Genomic DNA, 13,850 nt, shown 5'->3' with positions numbered 1-13,850 from the left:
TGATGTCACCATTTTTTGGGCTCCATGCTGACAGCACAGAGCCTGCTTGGGATTCTCTCTCTCCCTCTCTCTCTGCCCTTACCCCATTCACACTCTCTCTCAAAATAAACAAATAAACTTAAAAAAAAAAGAAAAAGAAGGGTTTCTTTCCCTATATCCAAGCTTATCTCCAGGCATTGTTTCCAAAAACCTCAACAATACAGGTGAGTGTAAACACACATGCACTAGTTCCTGGAGCATGCAAACTCATATCCACAGGTTCTATAAACGCACTAGGAGGGCAGAATATGAGCTCATGATCTCAGCTACTGCCTGCCAGGCATTTAAACGGAGCCATATTTTAGAGGCAATTTCCTATCAGGAAAACCTAATGCACCATTTTAAATGACTGTTAAAGGATCATTTTTAGGAACGGTAAAATTTGATTTTCAAATAAATGTAAGATGAGCACATGACAAAGATTTTAATTCACTAATTAATGAAAGAAACAGTAAGTTGTTACAACTACTTCAAAGGAGAATTTAAAGTGCACAAGGCAATCAGGAAGATGTAAAACTGGTTGATACCCACAGAGTGGTAGTCTACTGCATCTTCTGGACACACATAGTGCACTTCTGTTTCTGTGGACTAGAGTCATTGTCTTTACTATCAGTTTTCTGCAGCTTACAGAGTTAACCTTGGAAGGGTGTACCAAACACCTAGTCATCGTGTGTGTGTGTGTGTGTGTGTGTGTGTGTGTGTGTGTGATTTAACACTGCATTGAAACTAAAGAGATGACAGACTACTGTAGAAATATGGGTACTTAAAGGTTTCCTTTAAAGCTTAAGACTTTGTAAACATCGTTACTTCATTGTTTTCTGGTGTTTAAAGTTTCTGGGGGAAAAGAGTAGGCCAGCATGATTTTTGTTTTCCCTTTTGTGGGTGACTTAGTTTATGTTGGAGTGTCATTAGTCATAACACTTCCATAAATAAAACATTCTTTTTTTTAAATATTTTTATTTATTTTTGAGACAGAGAGAACAGAGCATGAGCAGGGGAGGGGCAGAGAGAGAGGGAGACACAGAATTTGAAGCAGGCTCCAGGCTCTGATCTGTCAGCACAGAGCCCAACATGGGGCTCAAACTCACAGACTGTGAGATCATGACCTGAGCTGAAGTCAGACGCTTAACCAACTGAGCCACCCAGGCGCCCCCAGAAATAAAATATACTTAACGGCACATACATTTTAAACCTAGTGAATCTCTGTAGCGCATGTCCTAATGCATTTCAGCAGTTTAAACGCTGAAATTTACAACAACCACCAAAAAAATCAAAGCTGGATCACTCCCACATAGCCAGTGGGAATGTAAAATGGTGCAGCCTCTCTGGAAAACAGTTTGGTGATTTCTTTAAAACCTAAATATGCAACTACCATTTAACCTGGCAATTGCACTCCTGGGTATCTATCCCAGAGAGATGAAAACTTATATTCACAAAAAAAAACCTGTATACAATTGTTGAAGCCAGAGTCAAAATTCTGTGTGATTCCATTTATGTGACATTCTGGAAAAGGCAGAATTATAGAAACAGAAAACAGGTCAGTGGTTGCCAGGGGCTGGGGTTGGGGGAGCAGAAGGGAATTATGGGAGAGTTTCATAGGATTGATCATTACTGAGTGTTTCTGTCAAAATTCATAGAACATACACTACAGAGAGTGAAAATTTACTGTATGTAAGTTATATCTTAATAAACATGACTTAAAAAAAATAAAATCGATAGTTCTTACGTTATTGTCCCCACCATTTCAATAAAAAGCACGAACTACTTTAAACCCTCTCAAGTCTTACAGTTTTGGGGGGGCTTCTAGGACATGCTGTTATTGATTTCTGTTTCAATTTTATTTTTAACATGCAGGAAAAACAGTTTCTCCCCACATTAAAGATGACTCATAGACCTTTTTATTTATTATTTTACATTGTGTAATTCCTTTTACTGCTTAGTTAGAAAAAAAAAACTACAAGCTTTTACCACATTTTATCACAAAACATTTTCCTGCTCATTGAAACAAAACACCATGTGCTCTTCTGTAAACAGTGCTGACCCAGGTTCACATCCACCATGGCAGAATTCCACATTTAAACAAGCAAACGGCTTGGTGTTTCATCTGTTGTTGTTCCGTTTCTTTTCCTTCAGATCATGTGAAAAGGACAAAAAGCACAGTACATATATATATTTTGACAAATCCTAGGCAATGTGCTTGACAATAAAGGAACTTGGGTGGGTGGTTGCCTTCAGATAACAAATTTATTTTTTATAAAATAACTGAGCAGGGTAGATGCGTTGACTCTGACCATCAGTGTAATTATGTTCGGTTTTGCTAAGCAAGTTTTACGGGTGCGCTCACCGTTCATACTAAGAGGTGACTGCAGGGTTCCATTTAAGCAAGGGACACTGCATACATCTACTCCTTACCAATACCTCACTAAAAGAATTAAAAAAAATTTTTTTCAAGATATACATCCATAAGAACAAAGAGAATGAAGGAAGAGACAATAGCCAGCGAGAACTGGCAACAAAATTATGGATGCTAATAAACTAATTTAGCAGATAGAATAAAGCCAAAAGGTCAGTGACTGCAGGAGGAAAGGCCAAGAGGCAAGGCAATTAATTCATGGGGCAGAATCTGGGGAAGCTTGGGGAAATAGACAAGTCAGGTATGAGAAAGGGAGAAGATGAGACCCTTTCTCCCTGGAGAGGCACAAGAAGTTGTGTGCCTGAGTTCAGAACACAAGCATGAAGGGTGAGGGTAAGACATCCTACTGACAGTGAGGATTATTTGAAAGCTGGCATCCTGAATAATGACCCCTTGCAAACCTTTTGCCTGCTTTTCCCCCCAAACGCTGGGAGCTAAATTGACCCCAGTCGGACATTAGGGAATTTTTTTTGTGGGGAAACTGCCTGACCCAGGAGAAAAGTCCCAAAGATATTCACGTTTTCTCAGTCCTCTGACAAAAGGGACAGACTGCCACATAGGTACTCTAGGCCACCAATTCACAAACTCTGCCCCATATACATGATTTCCAACAAGCTTTGTGGTGCTTTATATTTAATTATGAATAGCTAAAAATCACTGAGCATTTGAAGAGAGCCTCTAACCCAAAAGACAGAGATCAAAACAATCAAACAAAAATAGAACTGGATGAACAGAAAAACACTAAACCAGATCATCTTATAATATCCACAGAGAGGTACGAAGATACTGCATCCACAGAAAGAAAGAACAAATTGTTATAAAAATTATATCCCGAGACAAAAAAAATTCTGGGAAATTGCAAATATGGTATTATAAATAAAAAATCAATAATTGAAGCAATGCCCCCAAGTGTAAGAAATATAGACAAAGAGACAGTAAGGATCAAAGGTAAAGAAAAAAAGAGAGAGAGGCAGCTCAATCTAATAGGTCCAATATCCAAATAATAGGAATTCAAGAAAGTGAAAAAGAAAATGGAGAGGAAGAAATGGTCATTTTAAAAATATAAGAAATGTCTTCAGAATTTAAAAATATGAATTTCCAGAGTGAAAGAGACCATGGAGTCTCTTCCAATTGATTAAAAAAAATCCACAGCAAGGTACATCACTGACAATTCCAAACAGTATGGATAAAGATACAATTCTAAAAGTTTCTAAAAAGATCTGGAAAATGTAAGGAAGGTGTATTAGTTCACTTTCGCTAATTAGCAAACCACTCAAACTTAGTGACTTAAAAATAATTTGTGGGTTGTTTGGGTAATTGTTCAGGTCTGAACTGGATGCATGGCCTTAGACTGCCTCACTCACATGTCTGAGACTTCCTGGAATGGTGATCTCTTGTCTTCCAGAAAACCAGTCTGTATTTGTTCACAAGGGTGATGAGAGGACTCTCAGCAGCAAGACAGGGCTAGCCCAATGCACTTTTCAAACATTTACTTGCCTCGTGTTTTTGACCAAGGTAGGTCATATGGCTGGGCCCTTGGTCAAAGTGGAAAGAGATTATCCAATGTTATAGATAAAGTGAAATACGATTCTTTGGGGGCCATTATGTCAACTATGTAAGATACACACAAGGTATACGTTGATAGAAGCAAGGATTAGAAATCAAATGGTATCAGACTTCTCAACGGCATCTCTGAAAGCCAGAAGTCAAATGAAGGAAAATGATTTCTAACCTGCAAAATTCTAAGAGACCATTTCTAACATAGAATTCTCTATCCAGCCAAACTATCAAGCACCAGTAAGGATAGAAAAGTCAGAAGAATATGTAAGGCCTCAAATATTTCACCTTTAATTCTTCCTAATGGTGTGCTTCAAGAAGACAAAGAGGTAAGTGAAGAAACTAAGCAAAAAAAGGTGGCGGGCACACAGGCTATAGGAAATAGGATATTTAACTCTGTAGAATGGTAAGGAGAATTCCCAGGATGACATTTCACCTCAAATATTTCACCTTCAATTCTTCTGATCCTTTCCCTCGGCAATCAGCTGGCAAGGCCAAGGGAGCCCACTCTCTTCCATTTTGAACAATTCACTCCTTGGTCACCAAAAACACTTAAATATATCTTCCACGTTTTTCAAAATTGATGAGTAAAATGGCCCTCTGATGAATGCATCCTCAGGGAAGAAAATGTCTTTAAAAGAATGTTGTCTGTCCTTTCAGATAATAAAAAAGCTCATGAACTTCCTACATCATGTGCAGTGTGACTAATTCTCCAGACTACATGATGATGTCTGCGTGCACACACACACACACACACACACACAAACACACACGTCTGTGAGCAGCTGGCCCAGACAGAAAGAAACCTTTCCAGTTTTTGTTCACTCTCACACAGTAAGAGGTAAAAGAAGACAACACCCAACAAAACGAGCAAAACCCACATTTCCAGGCTTTCCCCACACCCTTCAGGTCTCCTCTCTTTCCTACAGAAGCAAGAACATAACATAAAACCTTGAGGTAAATCCTTATTTCCCGATACCTGTATTTTAAACTTTCTGTGATAATGCAGGTGGTTTTAAGTGAGGTTATCCACCCCCCTTTTTTTAAGTAAGCCTCGCAGCCATTTTCTTCTCCTTTCTCCAGTCTTATAACAGCAGCACACCTACATTTGTGTAACTGTATTGGCTGCACAAATGCCATTACCCCACGTATGTCTGAAACTGATACTTCTCAATCAAAGTGCAACAGATAATCTGCAGATCCTGCCAAAATGCAGGCTCTGATTCAGCAGGTCTGGGAGGGGCTCAAGATTCACACCAAGGAGATGTAACTCTTGGCCCGGGGACTGTATTTTGCAGCTGACTGTCCAACTATCTGTGTAATGAGATTTTGCAGTTTGCCAGGTATCATGCTGGTAAAAAACCAACCTTTTCAATGTCCTAGCAAGTTCACATATATATTTACTTTTGATTGGTTAAAGAGTCTTTGTCACTTTATTGCTCTTGGCAGGTTTTCATCTTTCTGTTCAGGGTAGATGCATGTCTACTGACCGCAAAGGTGAAAGCAAGTGAGGAAGATAAAATTAACTCAGAGTGCAATCTGATAAATGAGTCCATTTTCTCATAATCTGTAGAACTGGCAAGACATGAGAATTGTGGCCAGCAGAGATAAAGAAGATCACATCAAACAACTTTTTCTTTTGGGTAAAGCATCATGCTTTTCAGCGCAATCCTGTTAAATAATTATGCATGCTTCTATAAATATCTATATCTAAATACACAAGGGAATATAATAAACACAATAAAAAGTGGAAAAGCTGTTGAAACAATTGCTGACCAGAGTTACACTTCTACTTAAGTAATAATTTCTTTCTGGGAAGGTTTACAGCAGACTCCATGGTTGCAGAGATGGTTCCTCTCAGGATCTCACTCAGACCATGACTGGGGAGCAGACAAAACTTGTCCTTGCAACCTCCCTTCCTCCCCTTCTCCCTTCTTGGCAAAAGTCCCCACTGGCTATGGGCCCTGTCGATACTCTTGGCCTGTAGGGAACACTGAGAAAATACTGCCAATTCATACACAGACACACACACAGACACACATGGCTACCACCACCACGCTCATCAGCAAAGACAAAGTTACAGGATGGCATTCACTCTAGTTTTAATCCTCCCACACTGGGCATCCCACCCCAGTATATTTTGCTTAAACCTTCAATACCTGTTACTGCCTTTCTTCTATTTCATAAGAAACTTGCCAGTGGGTAATAACAGAAGCAGATAAGTATGAATAAACAGTAGTGGAAAAATTTTGAAGAAGTTGCTTATCTAATGATAATAGCAACTAATATTTAATATGCTCGTGGGGTGCTGGACACTGTTCTGACTTTGTGCGGATAAATTCCTGCAGGCCCAGTGGCACTCTTGTGAGCCAAAATGCTGTTATGACCTCAGCCAGTGAGAAGTATGTGTTTGACAGTGTGTATATGTGTTTTTTAATGGATGTAAGTGGTGGATGCTTTTTAAATTTTATATACACATATAGTCATTTTTAGCTTTCTAAATTATTCTCAGTTAATATGCTAGGACTGCACTGTCCAACAGGGTAGCCACTAGCCACGTGTAGCTTTTGAACATTTGTGAAATGAACTGTGAACTGTGGAATGAGTGCAAAAGACACACAAGATTTTGAAGACAGTGTAAAAATAAAATGCATCTTTAATATTGAAGTTAATTGTTGAGGTAGGATACTTGGGATATCATGAGCTAAAATATATCACAAATCTGTTACTTAAATAAATTAGGAGTATGGTCATATATTACTATTAATTTTACCTATTTCTTTTTCCTTTTTTTATGTGGCTACTAGAAAATTTAACATTACCTATGTGGTTTGCTTCATATTTCTATAGGATGACGCCATACTAGAAGTACCCTGTTCCATGGTCTTCTGCCGGCCGAAGAAGATCGAGAACCTGCACTTGGTTAGGTGTTAGTGGCTGTAGACAAGGTCTTCATTCTCCTGGGTGTGTTTGTATCTTCAGACCTGTGTCTTGACCTAAACTGGTGTTTATCAGGCCCAACTTCACAGTACAGTCACCTTGGAAGTTTTAGTGAGAATGGCTGTCTGGGCCCCATCTGCAGAGACTCATGGTCTGGGAAGCCAGGGCATTAAGAGTTTTAAAGGCCTGCAGGTGATTTGAAGAAGCGGCCAAAGCTGGGAACCTGATCCAAATAGGACCAGTGGACCCTGAGTCCCGGTGACAGACGGGGTGGGAGGACAGCGTTTGCACTGGGGCCTCGTTCACACTCTGAGTCTCTGGTAGGAAGTAGGGAAGAAGCTGAGGAAAGGACAGGCCCAGTCAGAGCCCGCCTGTTGGCAAAGGGCCGAAACCTACTGGAGAGAAGCCCCGCCTTCCAGAGCCGTGGTGGGGGCGGTGGGAGGAAAGGATAGGAACAGAGCTAAATGAGAGGAATTGCCTTCACTTGTGGGAGGTGAAGCTTCCCAGGGAGCTGATTACAGAGGTATAGGCCCTCCTCATCTCCATTGTACACCCCTGAGGAAAACCGTAGCCCTGAGCAGAGTCTGGCTCAGGCTCGACCACCCTGGGCTGTGGGCTCTGGACTCCTTCCCCTCCAGACTGGCGAGAGAGAGAGGGGGGCTGTGTTTGGTCAAGGGAAATTCTCAGATTCATTTCTGTAATGCAATTATAAAGGTCTGTTATGTGGAGTGTCTCAGAATTCGGGCATATTCCACTGTGGAAGAGTTTCTTACAATCCAGACAAGAAGCTGCCCCCATTCCCTGCTCAACTGCCTCACTTCTATCAAACCTGATTTTCCTGCTGGGTTGGGGGTTTGAGGGCAGACCTCGGGTACCGCTCCATTAAATCTCTAACAGATCTTTCTGAATCATTTTAAAACTCCCCGTGTCCATCTTCCTGGAAAAGCCAGTGTTTGGGAAAAGTTTGGGCCATCAGCCACCCATCCTTTGAGACAAATAGATCTTTTTCAAGTAAATCCTGTTATCTGACACAACTACCAGATATTGGCCTCCTCCCTCCCACCACCTCTTCCGTTTTTCTTTCTTGTCTGCCTATGAATCTGCAATGTTATATAAATTTTTCACATCTCCAACTTGATTTGGGTTAAATAACCAATAACACTTTTGGTTTGAAATTCACCACCGCAAACATGGTCTGAAAAATGATTTTTGGGAGTTTACTATCAGATATGGCCAGGTGATTAAAATAACCGTGGCCCATGTACTGTGCCATTTCTCTCTGACGTTTGAGGGGTAACCAGGCAGTGCTGTTAACAACCAGGATGCTCTCATTTCTAGTCTAAGAAGATGAAGGTAAGAGATGCCCAATGGAGGCAAAGCCACATTTATGAATGAACGCATTCATGGTTAGGGTTCCTGCCTTTTGTTTTCTTATACATCTAAAGTTGTAACTTCCACATGATACTGAACTACTTTAAGTTTCTATTTCTATTCTGGGTCCCTGAGGGGGGAATATTTGGCAGTGCCTACAACATTAAAAAAAAAAAAAAAAGAAATCTTTTCCTCTGGCCGGCATTCAACTTTTATAACATAATTTTAGATTTGGAAATACATTATCTTCTCCCTCCACCCATCATGTATATTTTTACTCTCCCCTTATTCCTTCCAAACTTCGCCAAAATCTGTTTCCTGGCAATTTGAGAAGTGAGAATGTCTGCGTGGGGGGAAAAAAGTCAAGACACATGTTATGTTGTAATTTTAGCAGGGAAACATTGCCCAATGACAAAACCAGGGGCTGTCTTGTGATGTTTTCTTCTGCTCACACGGAACTTTTCCTGTTTTGATCTCTCTCTCATCTCACTGAAGGCTGCCTCCCATTCAGACGTTAGGGCTTGCTTTAAATCACTGTGTACTGACTTCTAAGGACAAGGAAGATGACCTGAATTTGGAGGGTGAGGAGGAGGGCTATATGGATTGAACTGGCCCCATGTTTAGTTCATTGTGAATATAAAAAGCAGGCAGCTCATCTAGCTGTAGTTCTGATCCTTAAGTATCCATCTTACTGATGGGTTAGAAAGTTCATTCGGTCAACAAGGACTGGTCAAGGACTTGCTATCTGCCAGGCACAGCTCCAAGCACCAGGAATATGGACGCAAAAAAGAGTGCCCACCCTGTTGGTTTTGCCGTTTTTTTTTTTTTTTTGGGGGGGGACACAGAGAGACAGAGCATGAACGGGGGAGGGGCAGAGAGAGAGGGAGACACAGAATTGGAAACAGGCTCCAGGATCCGGGCCATCAGCCCAGAGCCCGACGCGGGGCTCAAACTCACGGACCGCGAGATCGTGACCTGGCTGAAGTCGGACGCTCAACCGACTACGCCACCCAGGCGCCCCACCGCCCTGTTGGTTTTGAAAGAGTGTTCAACTTTCGGACAGGGCACTTCAGAGGTCACAGCAGAATGGTGGGAGGTGTCTTCAGGGCCCTTCTGATTAACAGTGATTTTTCTCTATGTTCAACAAAGTCGTGTTCTGTCCTAGATAACACTGGAAATCCTTTCAGATCGGAACACTATCTTTTCCTTCTACTCCTGGATTTTTGCCTCTTATGTGTATACGGTCTTCTGAAAAAATGCAAACTTTGCCATTTCCTCTCCATGGATTATCTAACCACAAACACTGGTGTGCATTTCAGATTTGCATAACGTGGTGTGGTGCATAATTGTACTCTGCTCCTTGAAGAAAAAAAGGACAACTCGATATTTCAAAACTCTTCACACATGATTATCATACAGTATTACAATGTATTATGTGCAAAATTCCATTTAAAAAATCATTTACAAAAGGAAGTACAACACAGTATGTGATGAGGGTTCTAGATGGACAGCAAAAGCTAAAAAAAGGTACAAGGTACAAAGCCAACCAAATTAGATGACTACGCATCTCTACACAGTACAATCACATGTTCTGGTAACTACCTGTGTCACATGGATACAAGACCCTCATACTTTGTGCACCCCCAAAAAAGGTTTCATAAAACATGAAGTTAACTTCACCATACATTCTTATAACACAGAAGGGCTTTTTGGTGGCATTGCAAACTCTTTTCCAAACAGCATCTTATTTAACTCAACGAAAGTCACATTACACATACATGGTTTCTGCCCGCAAATAATTTGATGCTCTTAGTTTTGATTTATGTGGAAAGGGGGTAGTATTATCCTTATTTTTTTTCTCCTCATGGGGGTTTCCAAAATTATTTCCAAAAGCAAATAACATTGGATATATTTTTGCCTAATGTCACTGCGTATTTACAGTATTTTCAGCGTAAGTGGATCCTTCCATTCCCTTTTACCACTTCCTTCAAGGAGTCTGAACCAGCAGACTACATTCCTTAGTCCTTTGTCAGAGTCTGTTTTTCTCTCTCAACCTCTCTCTACATTCATTTCTCTCCTGATCCTCAGCATCACTTGGTTAAAACACAAAAGAGCACAATACCACTAAGCATGAACAAGGTAACAACAGTACATCAGATTTCCAAGGCATTCTGTGGCCAGTGTCAATAATGCATCACTTTAAGAACTCCAGCAGTCTTTCCCCACAAAAGTTGCCGAAACATCCAGTTATAGAAGAGAGACATTTTAAAAGTGAGATACTCTCAAATCCAGCAAGAGATTTCTTTTTGAAAATATTAAACGTTAAAATCACATGCATAATTATAGAATATTTTAAAGTTACAAAAATATTTTAAAAACCAATCCTGACAGTTTACCTGCAACTGCTATAAAAATTTCTATGAAATATATAAAAACACAAAGGCTCTTTGAAAGAAAGAAACAAAGGGAGAGAGAGAGAAAGGGAGAAAGAGAGAACAAAAGAGAGAAAAGGAAAGGATGGAGCCATCCACAGAACGGAGAAGCACCTGACGCACTGCATCGGACAGTCTTGTCAAATACCTGCTGTCGAATTCAAGAGAAGAGCTTATACCCTAAATATTTATTCAGGACATATACGTACATGTGAGCCAACCTAGAACCTGGCTGGGGGTAGGTAGCAAACAAACAGTCTCAGGACACCTAAACTATCAAATGAAATTCTCCCATCTCTGAAGGAGAATCCTACCGTTTCATGAACCTCAGCTACCTTGCTTGGGCAATGTGGCTGAAGATGCCCTTGCCCAAGTCAACCTGTGGATGGCTTAGTCACTGAACCGAGGGGTCCCCAAGGAGGTGACTGCTTTTCAAGCACAAGCACGTGGAAGCCAGAAGGCAAGGTTCCTAAACCCCCCTTTGGATGCACCACTGGGAAGTCTCACGTCTTCTATGAGGTGGTAAGATCTTCCCCATTCTGGAAAATGACACCATAAGGATCATTCTTGATGCGCTTGTAGACAAAGTGGAAGATGTGGGGTTGTGGCCGGCTGTGCAGCTCAGCCTTGATTTTTTGAGGGTAAGTGTCCTCTGCCAGCTGCTGCCATGTTTCGTCAACAAAGAGGAAGAGGCTGTACTCCTCAGGGTCCCCCACCTTAAACTTCTCGGCACAGAGCTGGCACACATCCTCGGTGGTAACGTAAGGTCTCACAAGGAGGGTCTTTCCCGTGCAGCCACTGTTGACCTCCTGGAATGCAACTCGGAGGTAATTCTGCAGGTGGGAAAGAGAGATGATGGAGACAAATCAGAAGAGGAAACGAGACAGAGCAATAAGCAAGCACAGTAATACTAAGGAGAGGTCTAACCTGTGAGCCGTTCCAGGCACTGGCCCATCAGGATGGTGCTGTCAGGACCTGAGGCCTCAAGTGTGAGGAGAGAGGCTGATCTGAATTTGGACAGTGGAGAGAACAACTATATGGACCGATGCACCACAAGTACAAGAAGCAGGAGGTCCAGTCAGCCCTTCTCTGATCTTTCAGTGTCCCTCATGAAGCCTGGTTAAGGAATCCCCGCTGGGTTTACTCCCAGCTTAAAGAGTAAACCAAACAGCAGAAGAGGCTGCACCAGGAGTTGGCAGGAAGAGATATTTAAAATATGTAGACACAAGAGCAGGTACTGTACTCACTTTGGACTACTTTAAAAAAAAATTTTTAAGGATTTTTTTAAGTTTATTTAATTTTTAGAGAGAGAGAGGGAGAGAGAGAGAGAGAGAGAAAGCGCGCATGAGCAGGACAGGGGCAGAGAGAGAGGAGACAGAGAATCCCAAGCAGGCTCCTCCGCACTTGCACTGTCAGTGCAGAGCCTGATGCAGGCCTTGAACTCATGAACCTCGAAATCATGAGCCAAAATCAAGAGTCAAACGCTTAACCGACTGAGCCACCCAGGTGTCCCTGGACTACTTTTAATGAAGCCTAAGCAAAGGCAAGAATGTTACAAGGGACCACAAGATACTGCTGATGTTTAACCATTTTTCACGTCCCCAAGTGACAGTTAATTTCATGTGGTTCAACCTGATCCGAGGTTCCCAGCGGCTCCGAGAACAATGTGGAAAGGGTCAGCAGGAGGAGAATGTTCATTCTGCCACAAGGCCTTGAGGATGGCGCTGGTTAAGTGCAGGGTGCGGTTTCAGGGAAATAGAAGGGCATGCTTGCAGGCTTGGGTCTGCAAATGGCGCCAGGCACATGCCATCGTGAAGTACAGTAAACCCGTGACCTCACACAAAGCCCAGACAGGCTGTAGAGACTCCCGTGCTCATATCAGGCTCTTTGGGATCTTTCTTCAACTTTCCACTTCAGCAGGAATGAGGTTACCAGATAAAACAGAGCATGCCCAGATGGAAAACAAATGTTTCCCTTTTTTAAATCTGGCACCCCTGCTCAGGAGCAAAGGAAAGTGGGCTCTCAGCCCAGGGCCCCACATGGCTACCTTGAGGGCTTACTGGGCTGATGGAAGGAAAGGCCCTTGGGAAGGACAGGAGCTCTGCATATGGAAGATAAGTCTTGAATGTGAATACCTGAGACAACACACATGTTCCATTTTACCAACCCTCTCCTCTCCCATCCTACTGCCAACACTTGGCTCACACTCTTGGTATGCATTAACCCATGACTCCTGAAGAGAACATTTTTTTTGAAGTTTATTTATTTTTGAGAGACACAGAGACTGTGCAAGTGGGGGAGGGGCAGAGAGAGAGGAGAGAAAGAGAATCCCAAGCAGGCCCTGCAGTCAGCACAGAGACTGATGTGGGGCTCGAATTCACAACCTCAGGATCATGACCTGAGCTGAAACCAAGAGTTGGAGGCTTAACTGACTGAGGACCCACGTGCCCCTGATGAGAACTATGTAAGGAAGTCTACACCATGCCCACTGGACCAGTGAAGAAACTGAAGCACAGAAACGCTAAGTAACTTGCCTAAGGCCACACAGCTTGTGAGTGGGAGAGCCAGTGTTCTAGCACCTTCACCACTGTGGTGTGCCATCTCTCCAATGTGAGGAGACCATTGTGTGTGTCTGTGACCTCTGATTTAGGAGTTCCAAGTGGAGCTTTGCTTCTGAGCTTTCACTTTTACCACCAAGCCAAGCACTGACAATTCCTCTCTTGGATTGTATTCTAAGAAGGTGTGCTTCTCCAAGATAAGAGAGGCCAGTGGGGAAGGGCTCCGCAGAATCTGGGGATCTCCGGGTTAGAAGCTTCAGATGGAGGGAGGAGCTGGTGGCAGGCGGGGAGATGGAAACATGAGCTTTTCTCATTTCCTCTGTTCTCCTCTTCAGAGGCTATAGGACTGACCTTTGGAATCCTCTCAGCACCCAGCCAATATCACAGTATCCAAGAGCCTGCGTATGCTAAATCACTTAACACTAGATAGTTCTTCAACAACCCAAAGGAGTCAGGGAAGGGGACATAGTAGGCATTCTTGTTTTTTTTAGATTTGTGCACTTGGGAACCTATTTCTGAGAATATTGCTATCTTGAAGAA

At 42.2% G+C, this 13,850-nt stretch overlaps 1 protein-coding gene across 7 annotated transcripts in view; it reads right to left on the bottom strand.

Annotated features, from left to right (window-relative positions):
- Positions 1-9,728: 9,728 nt before the first annotated feature.
- Positions 9,729-13,850, bottom strand: part of RIN2 (Ras and Rab interactor 2) — a 224,551-nt gene continuing 220,429 nt past the window's right edge. For all 7 annotated transcript variants that reach the window (XM_043602977.1, XM_043602979.1, XM_043602978.1 and 4 more), the window contains one exon: positions 9,729-11,585. In XM_043602977.1, coding sequence (XP_043458912.1) covers positions 11,265-11,585 — 321 coding nt within the window. In that variant the 3' untranslated portion in view covers positions 9,729-11,264. The remainder of the gene's footprint in view (positions 11,586-13,850) is intronic.

This window comes from Prionailurus bengalensis, chromosome A3 (genome assembly GCF_016509475.1).
Source record: "Prionailurus bengalensis isolate Pbe53 chromosome A3, Fcat_Pben_1.1_paternal_pri, whole genome shotgun sequence".
Taxonomy (NCBI): domain Eukaryota; kingdom Metazoa; phylum Chordata; class Mammalia; order Carnivora; family Felidae; genus Prionailurus; species Prionailurus bengalensis.
The sequence above is the reverse complement of the archived record's forward strand: the minus strand, read 5'-3'. Positions and strand labels throughout refer to the sequence as shown.